We start from the raw sequence: 24,212 nt of genomic DNA on the forward strand, positions 1-24,212 counted from the left end.
CATTTACCACTTCATCTGGCAGCTCATTCCACACTCCCACCACTCTCTGTGTGAAGAAGCCCTCCCTAATGTTCCCTTTAAACTTTTCCCCCTTCACCCTTTAACCCATGTCCTCTGGTTTTTTTCTCCCCTGGCCCCAATGGAAAAAGCCTGTGTGCATTCATTCCATCTATACACATCTTAATTTTATATACCTCAATCAAATCTCCCCTCATTCTTCTATGCTCCAGGGAATAAAGTCCTAACCTATGCAACCTTTCTTTGTAACTCAGTTTCTCAAGTCCCAGCAACAACCTTGTAAACCTTCTCTGCTCTCTTTCAACCTTATTAATATCCTTCCTGTAATTCAGTGACCAAAACTGCACACAGTATTCCAAATTCGGCCTCACCAATGCCTTATACAACCTCATCGTAACATTCCAACTCTTATACTCAATACTTTGATTTATAAAGGCCAATGTACCAAAAGCTCTCTTTACTACCCTATCTACCTGTGATGCCACTTTTAGGGAATTTTGTATCTGTATTCCCAGATCCCTCTGTTCTCCTGCACCCCTCAGTGCCCTACCATTTACCTTGTATGTTCTACCTTGGTTTTTCCTTCCAAAGTGCAATACCTCACACTTGTCTGTATTAAACTCCATCTGCCATTTTTCCGCCCATTTCTCCAGCTGGTTCAAATCCCTCTGCAAGCTTTGAAAACCTTCCTCACTCTCCACTACACCTCCAATCTTTGTATCATCAGCAAATTTGCTGATCCAATTTACCACATTATCATCCAGATCATTGATATAGATGACAAATAACAATGGACCCAGCACTGATCCCTGTGGCACACCACTAGTCACAGGCCTCCACTCACAGAAGCAATCCTCCACTACCACTCTCTGACTTCTCCCATTGAGCCAATGTCTAATCCAACTTACTACCTTACTATGTATACCTAGTGACTGAATCTTCCTAACTAACCTCCCATGCAGGACCTTGTCAAAGGCCTTACTGAAGTCCACATAGACAACATCCACTGCCTTCCCTTCATCCACTTTCCTTGTAACCTCCTCAAAAAACTCTAAAAGATTTGTTAAACATGACCTACCATGCACAGCTGAGTTGACTCTCCCTAATAAGTCCCTGTCTATCTAAATACTTGTAGATCCTATCTCTTAGTACTCCTTCCAATAATTTACCTATTACCGACGTCAAATTTATCGGCCTATAATTTCCTGGATTACTTTTAGAGCCTTTTTTAAACAATGGAACAACATGAGCTATCCACCGATCCTCCGGCACCTCACCCGCAGGTACCGACATTTTAAATACATCTGCCAGGGCCTCTGCAATTTCAACACTAGTCTCCTTCAAGGTCCGAGGGAATACCCTGTCAGGTCCTGAGGATTTATCTACTCTGATTTGTCTCAAGATAGCAAGTACCTCCTCCAAACTGTGTAGGTTCCATGACCTCACTACTTGTTTGCCTTATTTCCATTGACTCCTTGCCAGTTTCCTTAGTAAATACAGATGCAAAAAACCCATTTAAGATCTCCCCCATTCCTTTTGGTTCCATACATAGCCGACCACTCTGATCTTCAAGAGGACCAATTTTATCCCTTGCTATCCTTTTGCTCTTAATATACCTGTAGAAGCTCTTTGGATTATCTTTCACCTTGATTGCCAAAGATACCTCATGTCTTCTTTTAGCCTTCCTGATTTCTTGCTTAAGTTTTTTTTGCACTTTTTATACTCCTCAAGTACCTTATTTGCTCCCTATTGCCTATACATGTCATACATCTCTCTCTTCTTCTTTATCAGAGTTCCAATATCCCTAGAGAACCAAGGTTCCTTTTTCTTATTCACTTTGCCTTTAATCCTGACAGGAACATACAAACTCTGCACTCTCAAAATTTCTCCTCTGAAGGGCTCCCACTTACCAATGACATCCTTGCCAGAGAACAACCTGCCCCAATCCATGCCTTTTAGATCCTTTCTCATTTCTTCAAATTCGGCCTTTTTCCAGTTTAGAACCTCAACCCGAGGACCAGATCTATCTTTATCCATGATCAAGTTGAAACTAATGGTGCTATGATCACTGGAACCAAAGTGTTCCCCTACACACACTTCCGTCACCTGTCCTAACTCGTTTCCTAATAGGAGATCTAATATTGCATCCTCTCTAGTCGGTACCTCTATATATATTGATTTAGAAAACTTTCCTTAACATATTTTACAAACTCTAACTCGCCTAGACTTTTAACAGTATGGGAGTCCCAATCAATATGTGGATTATAATATGTAGTTTACAAACATTTTCTTAGGTTGCCACTTTAATCAAATGATTCTCCCATGTGACACAATAATAGCAAATTCATCAGTCCCTTGACTGGCATTAATTTAAAATGGCAGAGGTAACAACATTGTTTTAAGCATGTCTTGGCCCACCTGATGATCCAGGACCTCACTCAGAAAAGTATCCCATCCTTTATCTTCACCAATGTAACTTTCTTTACAAGACATTTTAGCAAGCCATGTGATATTCTCATTCTTGCCCTTGGTGAGTAAAACACCACTAAACATTTCTTATCACAGACATATTGTACTGACTTGTTACTTCCAACTTGAATATTTTTGTTTAGAGCCTTGTTTAAAAAAAACGTAGCGGACCACAAAACACTTCAATTAGAATCACATGAAGCATATTCCTGTGGTTAGATTTTCTCATGAGAAAACATTACCGTTGACTATTGACATATGACTTTAACCCATCAGTTCATTCATGTATCTTCTACTGCAAGAAACTAAAGGCACGCCAGGAAATCTTGAAATGTGAAGCTTTGGAAACTAAAAACAACATAAATTCTGTCATGAAAAGTGGACATGCTGGTTTATGGTGAAGCTATCTTTGGAATACCCTTTATTAATCCAGTTTGGTTTATTAGTTAAACAACAACATCACAGGCCAATTGATGTTGCAAATAAAATTATGCTCACTACTCTGAACATGACTGCAGCAACAAAAATACATCAGAATTCAGCCAATAAACATTCCAAGTCCGTGATATTTAAAGCCTGATAATTAAAGAAGCAGTTAAAATTAGAATCACTGTTTGATTTTTTAAAAATAATCTAATTCACTGAATTTCACAAATGTATTCCAAAGCTGGACATAAGTGGAGAATTATCTGCAGCATACTTTGTTTTTCACTTCTTGGATAAATGAAGGTCAGGAAAAATAGTTTAAATGTTTTATAGTTTACAATTTTAAATTCCTATCCATCCCTTCTTCCATCATTCTAAACCACTTGATTAATAATGAAAAATGCTCTTTTAATCTTGTAAATCATCATAAATGTAGGCTCTTTGTAACTCTTACAATGCACTAATTGAAAAATAGGATAATCTGAAACATCAAAAAACTACATTAAAGGTCTGGAACTCCCTCCGTAAATTTCTCCACTTCTCTAACAAGCTTCTTAAAGATTATTCCATTAAACTGACTTTCAGCAATTTGTGTAGCACTGTCAAATCTGTTTGTTAATTGTCCCCATGATATATCTTGGGACATTTTCCTAGTTCAGAGATGACATATGAGTGCACAATGAGATTGTGAAGGTCCATTATTTTAAAGAAACTGGACTTCTCGTACCACCTGCTTCATTCAATCATGCACAAACTGGCTCATTGACTATTGGCTGTGTGTGAATGTAGAAAATACAAACACAAGAAAGAACAGTTTACCTGTTCAGCAGCCTGTTCCATTTCAGCTGCATTTGTCTTCTGCAACTCCAATTTCACCCTCTCCATCTCAGCTTTCAGCTTGTTAACAGTAGCTTCATGATCATGCAAAGCTTTCTGCTTCTCCTCTTCACGTAGCAACCCCAACTCAACCAACTGCTGCTTTCGCTGCGAGTTAACCTGGATAAGTTCTTCACGTAGCTGGTGGACTTGGGCCTCCAACTCCCCAATTGTCTGTGAAAGTAGCAACATTCTGTCTTAAACATAGCATTCAATCACAAATATACATTTGGTGATCAGATCATGTCTAAATTTCATAATCAGTTTGATCAAAATTATTTGATTTGGAAGCTACTTTTCAATGTAAAGTTCAAATAATTATCAAGAAAATACAGCCCTTTTTGGGAACTCCTGCATTTTCTTCACACATGGTTGCTCAAACTTTAATCTGTTGACAAAAATCATATAACATAATGGTCAGATATCATCAGCTGAGCTGAAATTCCCCAAAATCACAATACAGAATCCTTTGGGAAGCTAATAAATATGATTAAATAAACTTGACTTAGAAATACAGATGAGTTTCCTGATTTTCTATGTTTGAAATCATTTCTTGAAAGAAACCAAAGTAGGTCAGGATTCACACACAACTTTCATTCACCAAATAGACTCTGTTACCAACAGGTAGTATAGTGAATTGGGACACATTGGAACCAGTACATTTTGGCCCAATTAAGCAGTTGCCCTGATTAGCTGACGTTTCATGGAAAAGCTAAAAAGGTATAAAGAAGAGAAACAACCATTTAACTCGGGAACAAATTATATATTCAAATGACAGAACAAATTAGAACACAACAAATACCTCTATAGTACTATAAAGCTGTGTTTTATTGGATACTATTGTAGCTAATAATTATTGACCAAGGAATTAATCCAGAGTATACTGTCATGTTCTTTTGGTTGACTGTAAATGAACAAAATCAGTGCGGACACCTAGTGTAGCTAATGGACTGGCTTCAAACAATCCTTTTGATGATTGAGTCCTTCAAATCTTGATTTTCATTGTAACATTCAAGATGATTATCAATACTTTCCTAACTTGTTGAAGTAGCGTGATCGTTTCATTTTCAGTCCTGTTTCTGGCATTTGCAAGGTTGATTGCTTGAAAATGTAGTGAACAAAACAGTTCTGAATTGCCTTACTGCCTATTCTCACCAACTATCAGTGACAAAAAACACTGCTGTTTGAACACAAACACACACAACCGCTTTAAGCACAGTGCAGTTTCTAAGTGTGACAAAGTTCACACAACTGTCACTAATCAGAAGATGTTCGGGAAGAGCAGCTTCCTGCCCCAATTAGCAGCATGGTGGGCGTGGTGCCTCAAACTAAGGAAGGGAATCTAGACTATTTTCTCCATTAGTTTTTATTCTTTAAGAGCTGGCTTAAATAAGCAGCTCCCCGATTAACTGATGGCCCAATTAACTAGAATCCATTGTAATAAATGTGTGATGAGTATGTAACCTGGAATGATGCTCCAGTGGGGTAATAAAGGAATGTTGCATTTTCGGGTATTCCATGTTTCAGTTGAGAAGCCAGCTAATCTAAGCCCAATTATATTCTGTAGCTGAAGGAACACATCACATCACTTGATATGAAGAAACACTGGAGTTCTTTCAATGTCTTAAGGCAATATTTTTCCCATCATAAATTAAATCCAAAGATTTGGTCATTGGTGCTTGTGGAACTTGCGAGTGCGCAATGTTATCTGCAGGTATGGCATCATTACAACAGTAACGGCACTTCCAAAGGCCCTTTATTGGCTGTGAAGCATTTTCTGATTTCTTCATGCTGTAGTATTTTGATCTTTTGATGTAAATAATTCAGTCCCCATAGGTATTTTTCCCCATTCCTTACAAAATTCCTATCATCACCCTTCAGGATAAAGGGTTTGACCTCAATGCTCTTGAACACAGCTATTTCATCACCAAGTTCCCTCTCACAGAATTGCTTACATGTTTCTTGCATTGCCATGTTTAAATCTTTCCAATCTGTTTTCCACAGCAATAAAATGAACAAAGTCATAAATGATATACAGAGGCCAGTTCAGTTGTGTCATTTAAGGTAAAATTGGATAGGTATATGGACAGGAAAGGAGTGGAGGGTTATGAGCTGAGTGCGGGTAGGTGGGACTAGGTGAGATTAAGAGTTCGGCACGGACTAGGAGGGCCGAGATGGCCTGTTTCCATGCTGTGATTGTTATATGGTTATATATTCTATGACACTGGAACAGGCTCCCTTTTTATCCTTTGATATCTTTCTCTAAATTTCTTTATACCATTGATCACACCATGTTCTTCAGGAGTTTCTTTTTAGTTGTCCATCACAACAGGGCTGTTTCTGTTTCTTATTCTTATCTATTTAATTAATACCATAAGACATAGGACCAGAATTAGGTAATTTGTCCCATCAAGTCTGCTCTGCCATTCAATCATGGCTGATTTATCATCCCTCTCAACCTCATTCTTCTGCCTTCTCCCCATAACCTTTAATGCCCTTGCTAACCAGGAACCTATCAATCTCTGCTTTAAATATATCTAATGATTTAGCTTCACAGGCATTAGTGACAATGAATTCCATCTTCTGGCTAAAGAAATTCCTCCTCACCTCTGTTCTAAAGGGCCATTCTTCTATTTTGAGGCAGTGATATCTAATCCTAGACTCTCTCACTGTAGGAAACACCTCTCCATGTCCACTCTAGTTAGACCTTTAACTATTGAATAGGTTTCAATGAGAGTCCCTCTTATTTTTCTAAACTCCAGCGAGTACAGGCCCAGGGCCATCAAATGCTCTTCATACATTAACCTTTTGTTCCTGGATCATTCTCATGAACTCTTCTGGACTCCCTTGAATACCAGCACACCATTTCTTAAAGAGGGAGTCCAAAATTGCTCACAATATTCCAAGTGCAGTCTGACCAATGCCATATAAAATTTTATAAATTATTGTTACAGTATCTCAAGCAATGACCTCTTAATAAGTACTAGCATGAAATTCTGTTGCAGTCCAGTCTTCATCAGTGAAACATCTCTTTATAACATTATTTCTTCTTATGCCTCAGCTTTGCCATAATCACCTCTGCATCATTAACAGCTGGTCTCCTCTCCTACCTCCACAAAATTCAGTTCATTCAAAGCCCCGTGGCCCTTTTCAATCTTACACCGTATTTCACATTCATTACCTCCTCTGCTCACTAACTTATATTACTTCCAAGTTCACAACACTTCATAATAAAAAAGGCAAATAGTCAGAAGCAGACTTGCTCTGTTGAAGGCTGGGCAATAGTTGAAACATGGATATTTGTGTTAATCAATAACAGAAATACATACTTCGGCATTAGAGACTGTCATATCAGTTGAAACATAGGGTTAATTTTGTGAGATATTTCAACAGAAATTTTGAAATTTGATTTCTGCAGCTTCTAGCTGCCTTTTTCAAATGAGAATGAGGAATGAAAATGTTAATACTTGTCAATGGTCAGATTCCTTCGGGCATTTCTACCCTGCAAAAATTCTTTCAAATAAAGATAAATAAGTTAATGACGTTCACATGAAAGCAAGAAGGTCAGTATCTGACAGAGACCTATCTCATAATAATTCAAAACAAGATTGCAATATTAAAGGCTTCCAAAGCCACCTGGAAGACATCGTCCACAAAAAGCTTAGAATCGCCCGATAACTTTGCCCGTAAACGTAATGTACAAGACTGTAATCGGAATCAGGTTTATTATCACGGATATACTGCATGCCAGGATATTTGTTGTTTTGCAGCAGCAGTACAGTGAAATATATCAAAATTACCATCAGTTAAAATAAGAAATATACAAAAAATAAGTTGCGTTAAAAGAATGGAAATAGTAAGGCAGTGTTCATTGGCCGTTCAAATATCTGATGGCAGAGAAGCTGTTCCTGAAACATTGGGTGTGCATCCTTAGGCTCCTGTACCTTGTTCCTGATGGTAGCAATAAGAAGATGGCACATGCTGGTTGGTCCCAGAAATGTGAAGCTTGCTCACCCTTTCCACTGCTGACACCTTGATGAGGACTGGTATGTTTTCCTAACCTCCCTTTCCTGAGTGAAGTCAACCTGATTTTCATATAATAGGGGAGATCCATTATTTTAGAAGATAAGCTTTATTTTTCAAAGTACCTCGAAACATACAGTGAAATGAGTCATTTGTGCCAACAACCAACACAGTCTAAATATTGTGCTGAGGGCAGCCTGCAAGTGAGATTTGTGACATCTATTTTCCTTTTAGAAATGCTAGCTGTTCAATGCTATGGATGTTGGCTTGTTGGAAGATGATGAAGTTGACTCCCTTACTCATCCAGTGAGTTTGGGAGGGTTTTGGAGAAACATTCTTAGTGGCATTTTCTCAATGCTTGCCAGAGGTATACCAGGTCTCAAAAAGATTTAGAAGGGCCTAGACCAGGGGTCGGCAACGTTTACCACTGAAAGAGCCAATATGGACCCATTTCCCACAGAAAAGAAAACACTGGGAGCCACAAAATGAAATAACACTGCATACAACGGGTTTTTTTTTTGCCTTTATGCTATGTATAAACAAACTATAATGTATTGCATTTATGAAATTGATGAACTCCTGCAGAGAAAACGAAATTACATTTCTGCATGCAACAAAAACATTTTGAACTCCGAAAAAAAAAGACGTTGGGTTGAAGGTTACTCCATAGTTAGACTACCTTGGATCGAAGAATTAAAAGAATGCGCGCACTGGCGGGTGTCAGGCATTGGCAGTTGTGATGTATATTAATAGCGATAAAAAAACACGTTGTAGCGGTGTGCTACACGCAGCGCTAAAATAAAGACTGCAGTCAAAGGTAACTTTATTCGAACTAAACAGCCTTGCTTTAAAGCCTCCCTCAACCCGTCCCCGTGGGCGCGGATGCTCCAAAAGACACGTACTCACAAACCCCCGTAGGCTATCTCCCTTAGCCGGAACGGTGGCTAATTGTGAGCCGGTTCGGATGTGCCAGGAAACGGTGTCTCCGCAAAGTTTTCAGATTGTACAAGATCACCATAATCTTCAAATTTCGAATTACATTTCAAAAGCTAACAAACCACGGGGAGCCGCATCACAGAGATCAAAGAGCCGCATGTGGCTCTGGAGCCGCAGGTTGCCGACCTCTGGCCTAGACCACTCTTGACCATTGAACTATGATTTTGCACTGGGTCTGGTCTTGATCTTCAAATATCCATTTCTTCACTTTGTTCACATGCCAGAAACTAGGCCTCTGAAAAATACATTATATTTTGAGCTTTGTTGTAGGAGCAAATTATCAGTGGACACAGATAAAGATTCAAGAATGCACTCAAAGTTTCTTTAAAGTGAAACATCTACTGACTACTGGGAAGCCTTTGGTCGAAGATCATTCAAGGTGCAGAAGGTGCATTCAGAATGGTGTTAAAGACTTCAAGGTCATGTATCTCAAAGACAGAAAAGCCAAGTGTAAGCATTAAAAAGAACATGCCACCTCACAAACTTCCTAATTACTTGGCCTATCAGCCAACTCCTGTCCCATGTGTGGAAGAGTACATAGTTCCACCACTGGTCTCATTAGCTCCCCTGGTACTTACAAAAATGGAATGGAAATAAGTCACTGTTAATTGTCTAAGGATGCTTAAAAGAATAAGAATGGAAAGAAAATATTTTCAGATGTAAGTATCACATCAAGTCTGGCATTTATTACTCCAAATTTCTGTTGAAAATACAGTGATAGGGCTTCATATTAAACACTTTGGTCTGTTTGATGACGGCATTCCTAAAATGATGTTAGATCAATAAAGACCAGGATTTGAACCTTGTGACAAAGAAGAATCAGTGATAAATGTCCACAATCACTAGAGTGTTGTTAGTAATACTATTCTCAATAATCTTTCAAAGATTTTACTCCACTAATGTTCAGTTTCATCTTCATACAAATGAAAGCAACTAATGGAGTCAAGTTCCCTGTTAGAACCAAGGGGCATTCATGGATATTATCTTAAAATTTATAGTGTACATGCCTATGAATGATTTGACTGGATACGATACATTGACAAAAAGCTTCTTAGATATTTCTTGGGGTGGCAGAAGAAATAAAGTACACCAGCTTACAAACTTTCTCAAGCTTTCTTTCTTAATAAGTTAATTCTAAAATATTCTTTTTAGTTATCTTTATTTAGAGATACAGCACAGTAACAGGCCTTCCTGGCCCAACAAACCTGCAGTGCCCAATTACACCCATGTAATCTACTAACCTGTATGGCTTGGGGTTATGGGAGGAAATTGGAGCACCCACAGAATAACCAGACGGTCACAGGGAGAACTACAAACCTCTTACAGACGTTGGCAGAGTTGAACCCAGGTTGCCTACACTGTAATAGCATTATGCTAACAACTATGCAACCACTCTTCTCCATGAACCAGGAGTAAAGACAGTATTAGCAATTCCATTCTGATGAATTGCCATCAATCTGAAGCATTTATTTTCTCTTCACACCTGCTGTCTGATCTGCTGAATATTATCAGCTTGTCATGTGTTTATTGAAGTTCCACAGTTCCATTAACATATTTCTCTGGCATTACAGGACACCATGTGAAATGTTCTTGCTGAAGGTTGGAGAGACTGGATATTTCTTTGGATGCTGGGACAGGTGTGAAGGTAAATAGGTATGCACTGTGCCAGAACATCAGTATGCACAGAATGTGTATGTAGCTGCTATACAGAATTGAGCTATTCCTATGAATAAAGGGAAATAGCAAAACAAAACTGAGAAGAACTCAACCCACGTTTCTGGGGGCAAAATAAAAATGTCAGAGTATTATGAAGAATTCTAAAATGTGCATGTTCTAACCAGCTGTGTGGGGCTGAAAACACTTTCACTAGATCTTTCCTTAAAACATGGTAGAGGTGTGTTTTTAGAGCTTCAATTTATAAAAGAAGAATCTTTCAATTAATTTCACAACAGCAAGACAGAAAACGACAATGCTTTTGAAAGTGTATGCAGTCAATTTGAAGCAGAAAAGCATTTAATCATGGCTTACTGATTAGTTATTAATTATTATGAAAAGTGGTGCTAATCACTCACACAGTCAATCCAGGGACATTACTTCAGTGTTTCAATTGATATTGATGTCCTGTATTGGGACAGGTGCATGTATTGTAAAGATCCCAGAACAGTATTCCTTCAGGATAAGAGAGTAAATTGAACAGCAATACCTTTGCAACATTTTTTCAAAGTGATAGATGAAAGGCATATTGACTTTATATACTATTGTTCACATTATTAAATATTTTGCAGTGGTTTAAGGAGAACTCTTACAGAACATAACGTATCTATAGGCCAAGGACTGATAATGATTATTTCAGAACTGTCCGAGCTATCATTAATTTATTTTCTGAAATGTGAAGAAGCTAGTTAGAAGTGTTTCTGGCTTAATAACTACATGAACGGGTTGTCCTGTGTGTGCACATCCTGCAGTGACATGTAGAGCGAATACAAATTAGAAGCTAAACCTTATATCGGTGTTACAGTTCTCATTTTCTATTCGAAAACTGTACTGCAATCTTAAGTCTCAGGTGGATGAAAGGAAAGCATCTCTCTGAATATTAGCTAATGCCACATTTGCAAGTCTTGAGAAAATCACTGTGCATAAGATCATTTCTAGCAAGCAATATGTGAATTGCTTTGTACTGTTCCACTGATGGAAACTATTCCAGGTCTGGGATTAAACCTTTTTCATCATAAAGCCCCATCTGGTCTGAGGTTCACGTCAGTCAAATCTTTGCCTTTAAACTTACTGCTTTGATTCCCGATAAATTATTTCAATTGCATTTGTATGACTCAATGAAAGGACTGCATCATTTAAACCAGAAGTATCTTCTCCATGTAACAGCTTTAATTAAAAATAGTTACGAAGAAATAAAAACTGGCTAATATTTCTGATTGTGCTTCAAAGGCTGACAGCTGTCAGTGGCTTTGAAGATGCTAATCAGAAACGCAGCAAGAAGTTCCATTAAGGGCCTTCCTGAGGAACAAGCCAGCTTCAAATGAATTAAGCTGTTTCAGACATTCCTGTGTTTCAGTCTGTCAGATTATGCATTTTCCTGTTTTTGTGTTCCATTGAATCACTGCAGCAAAAAGAATATTTTGCAAACTGGTATCCTATCACTTTATAATTACTACTGTACATTATAAATATGCTATTCTATATAATTCTATTTAACTAACAGATTGATCAAAAACAAGATGAAAATTGAGAGTCTAAAGCAGGCTACACCTTACAGAGGATATCAAGGTTAGATTTGGTATGTTAAAAATGTTTAAAGATCAACCAAAACAAAATTGAGAAAGAATAGGTTCCACAAAATGCAAAGTGCCATTGGATATTGACTTCTGCTGATATTTGATGGCAGCATATATATCTTCATCCGAAGTGTAATGCACCCAGGCATGAGAAGGTTGTCTCAGATCATCTTCTTAGTGGAATGGAGATATCCCAGGAAATACTACATTCATCTCAGATTAGTATAATATTGAAAAAGCTATGGTACAGAAAACTACTTGTCATAGTTCAGGAGAAAGTTATAAGACAATTATACTAATATGGCGATCATAATAACAAAGAAATATGCTTTCCTGTGTGAATATAAAAATTCAAGAATTAAGTATCAAAGAGAGGGTTGTGAATGAAATAAAAATTTGCAACAGTTGAGTCTAGAGAACATTTTGAAGTTAGTTGAATGATACAGTCTGCCACACTGTTAGAAATATGCATTCCTTCACACTTCTGTTTGGAAATTCAGAGAAAACAGCTGATAAGATAACCTTACTTTTGATCTGAAAATACCTAGGAAAAGCAACAAACTTCAAAACTCCATTTAGCTGTTTGTTCCATCCAGAAACTCTTAAGGAGAGGTGCACCACAGCATTGCACCATAATAAATAAACTCACAGATAATTCAGTAATAGCCATCATTAGAATTTCATTCCCCTGACCCAATGTAATTCACACTTAAACATTTTTCTATTCTGTTGAAAGAAGGTATTTATTCAACAGATAGTCACACAAATGCCTTTATACATCTGTGAATATGGCCTCAAAAAAACTTCATAATTACTTATGTAACAACACATAGAGATTTCTAAAGATGTGTAATTCATGGAATTATAATTGATAACTGTCAGCGTAATATGTGAGATAGAGTCATCCACTGGTAAAATCTGTCTTCATATCTAACCTCTCATGACCTTCTATTGTATTGAACCTCTGATTACCTTCCATTAGCAAGTCAGAAGTCAGTACTTCACATCTATACATTAAATCACTTTTCTGTTGCATTAGCATTATGGCAAATCTGAGCAGTATTCCTGCCCCTTCCTTACTCTTCACACAATTTGATGGTGTATTTTAGGAACAAAAACTCTCAATTGCTTGGATGTTTGACTGATCCCACATCAAATGCCTCACGGCAAGCATCTGGCATATAAAGAGACTCTGGAAAAATAAACATGGAAGCAGGAAATAAAAATCCGTGGTTACACTACAAAGCAGCAGTCACCAAAGAGCTTAGTTTTGCACTCAGCTAAATGGAGACATTCCTCCATAAAGAACCTTGAGTTTTCCATAATGACAATTAGGGGAACACCTTTTGAGGACAGCAGTACATCATTCTCAGCAGAAAGTGTCAGCCAGTTAATACAGTGCACAGTACCCAACACATTGGTGAGAAGTCAAATCAGATGGCTGCCAACACATTACCCAATATTCCATTTATCATACCATGATGGGTAAATATCCAACCAGCTCCCTTTTTGCTTATCATACAGAAAGTCTGCAAGTTATATTTGAGTTGCAACTTAAAAATTACAACCATAAAACCCTTGAAGGATTTAAGTATATATATTCATTTTTCATAAACTACTGGCAGAATTTTAAGCTATCTATTACCACAGGGCAGGCACTGTAGCTCAGTTTCACAGCTGCCATCAAAGGCTCTTCCACTTTGAGAAATCCAAGAGACTGATGACATTGAAAGCTATTTTGTCCTGCTATTTGTATTCAATGAGAGAGAAAATAAGTGTTGACCAAAAAGAATTACATATTAATTTGATTAAAATGTGCACAGCATGTCTGCTTATATTACAGATCATTGATAATACAGACAATAACAAGGCTGAGGGAAAAATTGATGAGCCTTTCTGCTAATGGTGTCCCAATTGTATGGAAGCATAAATGCTGGAATCACTCACCAAATCAAGAAGCATCTATGGAAAGAGAAATAGAGCTAACGTTCAAGTTGAAGACTTCCATTGGAATCTGTTTTTATTTTGTATTCCCAGCAACTTCGATTTTCAGCCTTTATTTTCTAATTAGCTGTTCACCTTCAAGTTACAGAACCAGTTTCCAACAGTCATCTTTGTGCAAATGTACCACATCGTGTACATGTACTAACAATTGGGTCTTACTCCTTTTGAACCTGCTTCCTACAATGAACCCACGAATGTTGGAAATATGAAACCAAAGCAGAAACTGCTGGAAGCACCTGTGGGTCAGGCAGCATCAGCGAAAGAAAACAGTTAACATATCAGGTCAAGGTCTCTTCAATCAAATCCTCCTAATGAAGAGTCTTTCACCTGAGACATTAGCTCTCTTCTTATTCCACAGATGCCACCTGACCTGTTGAGTGTTTCCAACATTTTCTATTTTCACCGTACTTTATCCATGTTAGCCATGATGTGTTTCCAAGATTTCCAAATCAACTATCAGGGCAGATAAAAAAAATGCTCTCCTTCACCCCCACTTCAATCTCCCAGTTTCAGACAACATTGTGTGTTTACCTTGTAAGATGTGACACTGCATTTATTGCTTTCAATAACTGCATCTTGTCTTTAACATTCACACTACTTTTAGGAACCTACAGGATTTTCATGTAAATTGTCCACTTAAATCACAAAAATAGAGTTGGTTTTCCACAAAGTAAGAATCGTTTTAACAAGCTGACAAAGTTTTAACGTAAAAGTTACAATCCAGAAAGGCAACTGGTGAAATTGTCTCATTCTTGGATGAGTAAGAGAATTAAACTTTTAACATTGTCTCTTAATTTTCCTTTCTCTGTTTCTTCTCTCTCATTCCAATGTTACTTTTCCTCTGTATACATGATTTGATTCATATTGACCAACTATGTTACATCCTCATTCTCATTTGTTCATTTCATTTTTCTTAATCCTTTAACTCCAAAGAACGAAGGTGACGATATTCACCAGGGTCCCAAATGCTCTTGCCACACTATCCACTTCCAGAAGCTTCCAGGTGTAAAAAAAAAGCATGCAGGACTTAAGAGTGCAGGATGCTCTGACTTACTGTGCAGACAACATGATATCCCAGTTCAGCAGGATTTGGATACAATTTCCCTATGAAGATGTCATAAGACATGACAGGATAGTGAAATTCCAAATGTCATTAACAATAGAGCCCATGGTTCATTTTTCTGATTATGAAAGAATTCTGCTTAGCTGTAACAGCATGGATGAATAACATTTATTCCGCCATTTGGAAATACCTTGCTGTTTCAAATACACTGTTACTTCCATAGATCATTGAACATCACAACTGACTGAAACATGGCTTTTCGAGGTGATAAAAGTATGTTTTCTAAAATGAATATTTTGCAGCTTACTTGTTATCTCTGATAGGGGCAGTCCGTCATGCACAGCAGCTGATGGAATAAGCCTTCATAATCCAACCGCTGAAGACTGCCACAGAGAGACAAAGACCAACTCCGTCAGTGTAGGATCAGCAGACTGCTGCACTTCACACTTCCCTCTTCTTCTGGAGATTCAAGTGATGGTGCCTGGAGTCAAGTACTGTTGTTCAGCAATTCATGCCATTGTGCATGTGCTTTTTAAGTTATTGACACTAATAATTAATATTTTGGAGTTACGCCATGCTTGTCCACATGTCTTTTTTGTTACTCTTCTTGCTCTTACTTGTCCTGTTTCAATTTGGTGACTGCATACCCTAAAATGCATTCCATTGTGTTTCATGCTGTAGTTGTGGGGCTATTGGGGAAAAGATGGCACCAGAGTGTGTCAACTTGATGCAAACTACTCATTGCACATCCACACGTTACTGAATTCAGGCATGGATACAGGCTCTCTAGTCTCACATAAATGCTTAACAAAATCACAACTCATGCTGGAAATCTAAAATAAGAACTGAAAATGCTGCAAGTTATCAGCAGGTGTTGCATTATATGGGGAGAGAGGAAAAGGTAACATATGAGGTCAATAATTTTTCAATAGAAATGTTGAACGGTCATTAGCCTGAAACATTACCTCTCCACACTACCTAACATTGACCAAGTCCACAATTTGCAGCTTTTATTTCTGGAACATTCATGTAATTACAATTCCAAATAATATTTGGTTTGAATTTAAAAGGATCAGTAATCGTGTTCTATCTGCAGGTCAGGAATGATTATTTGATGCAATTTCATCCTAGTTTGAAATCTTTGGGATTTGTACTAAAAGCAGATGTCTGAACCAACAAGGATAGCATCAAAGAAAAACATTTTAAATTTTCTTGACATCATGTGCATAGTAACAATCCATCCTTCATCTGCTCAAACGACCAGTATGAAATGAAGATCATCTCATGAAATAAGGCTCTGTGAGTAAAATATCTTCTTATTTACTGTATTATTAAATAAAATTAGTTTAAATTGTTTTATACCAACATGAGCAAAGGCAATTGCACATTTGTAAAACTGGAAAATAAGACTGATTTTTAAAATAAATTTGCTTCTCTCCATAGAGGCTGTCAGATCTACTGAATACTCCTAGATCTAATGAACAGTCCCAGCATTATCTGTTTTTATTTCAGATTTCTAGATTCTGGATTTTTTTGCACTTCAAAAACAATTACTTACAATATTAAAAATCAAGCAATATCCAGTCTTTGCTAGGAACGAACATCTAGCAAGTTCCTCAGTTCATTACTGCTTTTCATTACCACCTTAAACATTTTCCAACTACGCTTTCAAATTCTTCTTAAATAAATGCACGAGGACATTATTCTGGTATTCTTCAATTAAGGTTAATGAACTGAGGTTATTCTTCATCACCTACCTGAGAATTAGATTATAACTGAATATCAAATAAATACTGTAAATCCTGGATTTCTCAATTATTTCCACATACCATTCAATTCTAGTGGGAAAACAGAAGTAACCATGATTTCTTTTATACGTACTCTCACTTGAATTAAACAATAGTGTGTTAATAGGATTAATGAAATTATATTAAGTCGTGTACAATTATTTTTTCATGGCGAGGCAACGCAAAACCAAAAGCTAATGGCATTTGCATGCACACTCTGGAAACAGCATACCTCCTTCACCTCAGCTCCGCTAGCCTCGTTCAGCCAAGAAAGAGTTGAGATGTAATCCCAGGTAATAATGATCATCAGTTCACTGATAGAATGGAATAGAATTTCCTCATAATTTTACATACTTTTCACAAACCATTTATGACTCCTTTCCAAATGAAATTACTTGGCTTCACAGTATGTTCCCTTTATAATAATATTGCTTTTCCTATTAACCATTTTAATTTGTTTAATAGTTCAGAATATACTTCACTCAAGTATACTTTGCTCAATATTTCACACGATACTCCTCAAAATTTATTGATTTCCCCAACATTTCATCACTGTTTTTGATTCCTGCCCACCAATGCATTTTGTTTGGAACGATGTTGGGGACAGAGATGACTTGGGAAATGTTCAACCTTTTGAAAACAGTCTATTTACAAATGATGGAAGTTAGCAACTCTATTGGACCATCTTAGACTGGAATGGATAGAACCAAAGGTTTGCTAAGCTTAAATGATTCAAGCAAAAATTGTTAGAAAAATTCACTCATGCGCTGTAGTCATCTTTAAATTAAAGGCACAGTTCTTTGAGGAGTCGTATTCTGTAAACGCTGAATAAAAAGATCAACTGCATGCAAAAAAATCAATTGAGAAAGCTATCATGGGAAAATGAGTACAGAACCCAAGACTCTTCACATGCTTCATGTCTCTCTGCCCATGTAAAGCAATTGCTCAGCACGGCTCCAATAACGCCCTGGGTTTTATCCTTTTGTTGAAATCTGTTGCATGCCCGTGTTCCGTATCAAACGATTGTGGGCCATGAAACGAAGGATCCTTTATTTTTCTCTTCTAAAATGAAATTCCATTTGAAATAGCAAGGTAACATGCCATGCAGTATAGTTGCCTTCATGTAGGATGAACAGGCACCATTTTAAGAGCGCCAACTCACTATTGCTGATCAAAACAAAGCAACCTCATTGTCCACATTTCAGGGCGTTGAATGACTTAGCCTATTTTTATTGCTTTTCTGCCATAATGGAGTCAATGATTATGGGAATATTAAAATATTTTAGGATGCATTTGACACATTCATTTGTCTCTGACTCAAATTCTTGAAATAAATATCCTTCAAACATCAGACCAATTTCTTAATATCATTTTGGATTTTTTTGTGCCAGTTTTACCGTCCTTGCTGGTGATGCAGACACCAGGTTTTATCTCACCGCATTCCTTTAATCTTTCTGCTGTAGTTTCAAACAGGCCTCTTTCCTTCCTGCTGATAGAGTTTGGGTTTACAGCTCAAAAACACAACGCATTTGGAAGTTTTTTTATAAAAAAGCTCAGAACTAATCTAAATCATTTTCCATGCTGACAATGCACATTTCATCCGTAAGTTTGATGATTCAAATGTGTCCACAGCTGGGGGTTATTCTGTCAAGTGGCATCCAACAGGGATTGTTAAGTTCAAGGATTGCGAATAAAAAACAACAAAAAACCTCTAGGGGGAGAGCAGAGTGCCTAAACCTCACAAATTCAAGAACGCTCACAGACAGGACATCCAGTAGTGCAAAAATGAGGGATTTTGGGGAGGGAGTGGTGGGAATAAAAAAATGATGTGAGGCTTCCCACAGTGCAAAATAAAAATAAACGATAAAACACGAACATTTGACTTACACGCATCACAAAGACCGAATGCGATTTCCAGTTTACAGAAGAAATTTGAACTAATGGAACCGTGACTCCAGGTGAAAGTGAAAGGCCAAATTGTGTCGCATCAGGGGACATTTTAAAGCTGGCAACCTGCCGTTCTGCAGATTAAGCTTTATTTATCCCTATCTGGCAATAGAAGACTTTTACGCGAAGGGTTGCACGCCCCTCACTAAATCGGCGATCAAGCATACAATTCCAATGTTCCCAAAAACGTATTGTATCACTTGCAAACATTCAAATTAAGATTGTTTTTATTTAGCAAAATAAACAAAAAAAAAACCATGTCAGCCATTTTCACCTGCGAGTCTCGCTTCCTCCATTCCTGAGTCTGGTTTTCATGCTCTACTATGGCGGCGCGAAGCTGCTTCTCCAAGTTATCTATCTCACGTTCGTGCTCTCGGACCAGGCTGTCTTTTTCCGCGTTGTGTTGCTGGAATAGGTGCGTCTTCTCCTGCTCATGCTCCAGCTTCAATTCGACTATCTGATTGGATGAGGAAGAGTACTGTTCATCAATACCACATCACTGTTACCATGACAACAATCCTTCTGCTGCATTTCCCCCCCTCCTAATTCCTCTTAAATTGATCAATGTGTCAAAAATTTGCTTTTTATTACCCCAATGCAAAACAAAAATTTCTACGTCATTGTGCTCAGACTCTTCTGTAGGTGTTAAAGCTCAATTGAATTTGCTCTTTGTACACCGAGTGCTCAATCCACTCCACCCCTCCCAAACCACTTTTACAATCTGAACAGAGAAACAATAAATTTATCAATATCTTTTGCAGAAGTCATGATTTACATTATATCAATATGTTGGTGCTTTTCTTCATTATAAGAATAACAAGGCCCAACACCTTATTTCTATAAAACTGTAAAATCTATCTTTACTATGTGAACCATAAGATGCCGATTTCTGCAGCTATTCAAATCAGAAATGACGTTTCAATGAAAATTCGCACAAAGGTTTTTTCCTCCCTTAAATCTTTACAGAATGGAATTCGGATTTTGTTTTTGTGGAAAAATCAGCAGGTTACGGGATTCTGCAGTTCCAATTCCGTGCAGACAAAATCAACCAATTTACAGTCGTTTTTACATGAAAGCCGGAGCATTATCTCGCTGTCAGCTACGTGATTCTGAAATAAACAGACTTACGTGTTCAGCAGGACGCCTGCTGTGCTGGTGGCTCGGTATGATTACACATAAAGCAGTCTATTTCCCAATATTCTATTCTCAGTCCCTACCAAGCTGGATACTGTGACCTTGGCCAATCCTCAGCTCTTCTCACTAGGTTTGAATGGTACTATGAAACTGAGGCCTACTCTCCACTGCTGTGATACTAATCCTCCCAGACTGTGCACAATGGCACCCTACCTGGCCTTCTGACTATAGGCAGCTAGGCTGGCTTTGAAGCAGGTGATGAATAGGGACCTGCAGGATGCCAGATTTCCAGCAAATGCCAGGCCACACAGCTGCTAGGAGCAGTCACTTACATTTTTCTTCAGTTTTGGTTGATTTTCGTCGAGATGGCAATCGGACCAAAAGATAAGCTTGTTTTAAGCAGACATTCTCTTGTCTAACAGCTGATGGCTAGATCAGTCTCAAATGCTTCTACATGCGCAGGGCATTCTAAGAGCACTTAACCCTTAGGCAACTTTCAAACTGAAACCAATTAATAAATTCTACAATAAGGCCGCCTCGATTCCAGCTTTGTTTTACACATTTAACCAAAAACAGTCAGCCCTGAGAATGGTAATGCTTCGCTTTCCACCCCTCTGCATGCAAACAATAAAGTCAAGATTTGCTGTTTTACCATGATTTTACAAGTGTATCCCTACATTACACACCCGCATTGTGGAATCCTACTCTAATATTCATCAGTTTAGTTTTTATTGCCCTTTATGGAACTGATACAATATTGCTTACATTCACAAACTGGTTCCACTTATTTCAATTATTTATTATTTCAGAAAGGGAAAATGCTTAAAAAATTAAAGAGGGAATAAGCCGATGGTACAAAAGGAAAAGCAACTGCATCAAACACTTTGAGCTTCAGATTTTTGTTTGTGTCAGTGAAGGGAAATAAATGCTTGCAATTTTAAAGCAAAACTGTCTCCCAGTTTACAACAATGCAGATATACTGGAAGAACATTAATAGTTACTGTTAATTAATAATACATAAATTTCTAATTTATATTCTGTTAAGCAAAATTGCATCTTCTTCCTTTTTCTCCCTTTCACATCCACCCGATTCTTCATCCTACATTCATCACTGTGCACTAAAGGAGGGTGAGCCAAGAATCATTGTTCCATTTTCTTCACCTATGCTGATGCACAGAATTTGTCTCTTTGCTGGCTTATTCAGCAACTTGAATTCCTTCCCACTTCTCTATAAGCAGTGTAATGATCTGCACATTGTTTCCTTCCTTTCATTCCTCCCCAGGCATCCTGCTTAAATGGCAACAAGATGGTGGCTGCCATATTTTTTCCCTCAAGTCCTACTGAATGCAGTATTTCTGGCCACTCCACAACATACTTATTCATTTGAATCCCATTTTATATTCTGCTATGTTCATTTGAATCCTAATATTCTTGATTCTCAAGATTGCTGGCAGAATGAGTGTAAGTACAGAAAATGTGACAGACCAAAATCACTACTGTTTCACACTGAACCTTTAATGAAATAAAATTATTCAAAGCACTTGCTGAAAATACAACAATCAATGTTTCCATAAAAGACTAAATGCATCTGATTATATATACCTGTTGTTCATATCGCTGCTTGAGTTCTTCCAACTGCCAAGAGAATTCTTTTGATTGCTTCTCTCGGACAGATTTTGATCTACTCAGATCTGCCTCAACCTTCTCCATCTAAAAAATGCAAAAAAGGAATTTTTGATTTGACACTGTAGTCATAGAGACAAAAATCTATAACTATTTCACCACACCAAATACAGCTTTAACAAAGTGAATCCAGGATGGAATTAGATTGTGATTGTATTTGAGTAGCTGCTTGTGCTTTCTGTTTAAACAAAATCAAGAAACATCCTTGTGAGAACATCAGAAGGAGTTAAAAAATACTAAATTTAAGAAGAACAAAGTTTTAAAAAATGATGACAAAGTAAATCAGTCAAATCAAGATCAGAAGGAAACTTCAAATACATTTGCCATTTTCCTTTGCATAAAGGCCTCCTCCAGTTACTGATTCTGTCCCCAAGCCATCAGCAGACTGATCTGAGCAATATGAATTATAGAGTGAAAACTGAAACCATCAAAGCAGCTGGTTAACCCATTATGGAGTTGGTAACAGATAGTTCCAAGACTTTGTGCCTGGGTTAAAAACAAACCAGTCAAGTAGGGCACATACAATGACTTCTCATTAACACTGGCATTGGCATTACAGGTACTGGATGCTTAAGATGTCAGGAAACTCTCCTATTCCAGATCAAACAGATCTGGAGAATGACATTTAAGATCGATAAAATTCTGAAAATGTACCCAGTTTTTGTTTCATCAGTGTACCAAGTCCTTAAATACACTTAAGAGACAGATTTAGAGTAAGCAAGATTTAATGATCTAAATCTATTGAGACACTGAAACTGCAGGTGCTGGAAAATGGAGGAATTCAATGTGATAAACAACATTTGTGGAGGTAAAGAGATGGTTGATCTTTTGGGTTGAGCCCTTGAGAGTGTAAAGGGAAAATAATCAGTATAAAGAGGTGAGGAAATGGGGTGACTGCAAAGCAGAGATCCATAAGAGTGATTCAGTGTTTTACAGGTGAAGATGGGCATCACTAATCCCATGGTAGCTCTAAATAAAGGCATTAGGAAAGGTGAACCTTTCCTTCAGACTGACTGATAGTAGTTTTCTTTTGGAGGGAAAAACTGATGACCACAAGGAAACAAATACTAATAGTAATTAAGTAAATCACTCTCAATCCATGCATAACCAACTGCACTTCCAAACCAAAATTTCTTCAACCACATAAAGAAATCGCTGGCCAAACTCTCCAGCAGTGTTAAGAGGTTTCACTGCATCCACTCTTTCCTCCCTCACATTAAAGTCCATTTGCATTAATTCTTCTCTATTAGACAATATAAGTTCTATTGAAGCAGCTTAGTAAGAATATCAATTACCAGTCACTATCAGCCTATAAGAGGGGTGCTTTGATGCAGTGGGTTTGATATCACTACTACCACTTCCCCTTGCAAAGGCAAAACAATCACAACACTCTGTGAAGTTCCACTATAGCCTAAAAATGCAGACTTTTATTATTTAATTGGTTGAGGTCTTTGGTATTCCACCAGACATATACCGTATAAAATTCTAAACTTTGTCACAACAATAACAACCCTGTGAGAGCCAATGACAATAACTGATTTTAAAGGTTTATCACTGAAAGTTAATGGCCTCTAAAAATTACTTCCTCTGATATATGTTTCCTTTCATACAAATTTGAGTTTATCCACTGTCCTACTTGACCATCGAAAGTGCAACCAGCATCCAAGATCAAAATGGACAATATTCTGCAAGGGTAGGGAAATCAACCTTGCTGTTCAAGCAACTGCCAACCAGGAACTAAAGCAAAGGTCTGTGAAATATTGTAAGTAACAGATCAGACTATCTGAATTAGTTTAAAGAAGTATTATCAAATTTCCAATATCATGGTAGCATAGCAGTAAGCATAACACTGCTGTAGCACCAGCAAACCAGGTTCAATTCTGCCATTATTTGTAAGGGGTTTGTACATTCTTCCCGTAACCAGCTGAGTTTCCTCTGGGTGCTCCAGTTACCTCCAAAGATGCATGGGTTAGCTGGACACATGGTTATAACTGGACGGCTTGGGCTCAATAGCCCAATGCCATACTGTATCTCTAAATTAAACAAAAATAAAATTTCAATAGTGGAATCCACTGGAGCTATAAAAAATTGATAAACTTATCAGACAAGTTTGCCTTCCAAGCAGAATTGAATCAACACGGTCAAACCCCTGGGACCCAAGAGCAAGCAGGTTGGTTTGGATGCCAAATGACAAAGTGCACCAATATTGCTATGCTAATGACATCAATACAACTCAAGAAAATACAGACTACCTGCTCTGCTCTCATTTGAAACAATTGAGCAGTGTTTTATCCTACTCATGAAAAAGCAAGGAATAAAGAACTTCAGTGAGCTTGGAACAATGATGACAGAATTACATGGATTAAATTAAATGTTATTTTTAGAATGGCAAGGCAGGTAATGTGTTGAAGCTGTAGTATGTGGCAGATAATAGAACTAATTGAACCCATGGCAACCACATCTTCAATGTCTACAGCTCAAGGAATTTCACCTTAG

At 37.6% G+C, this 24,212-nt stretch overlaps 1 protein-coding gene across 4 annotated transcripts in view; it reads right to left on the reverse strand.

The window, feature by feature from the left end:
- The window catches only part of cep112 (centrosomal protein 112), a 526,403-nt gene that overhangs the window by 185,984 nt on the left and 316,207 nt on the right, over positions 1-24,212 (reverse strand). For all 4 annotated transcript variants that reach the window (XM_059948278.1, XM_059948276.1, XM_059948277.1 and 1 more), the window contains exons 19-21: positions 21,636-21,743; positions 19,174-19,356; positions 3,733-3,963 (exon numbers count right to left, since the gene is read on the reverse strand). In XM_059948278.1, the coding sequence (XP_059804261.1) occupies positions 3,733-3,963; positions 19,174-19,356; positions 21,636-21,743 (522 nt within the window). The remainder of the gene's footprint in view (positions 1-3,732; positions 3,964-19,173; positions 19,357-21,635; positions 21,744-24,212) is intronic.

This window comes from Hypanus sabinus, chromosome 23 (assembly GCF_030144855.1).
Source record: "Hypanus sabinus isolate sHypSab1 chromosome 23, sHypSab1.hap1, whole genome shotgun sequence".
Classification (NCBI taxonomy): domain Eukaryota; kingdom Metazoa; phylum Chordata; class Chondrichthyes; order Myliobatiformes; family Dasyatidae; genus Hypanus; species Hypanus sabinus.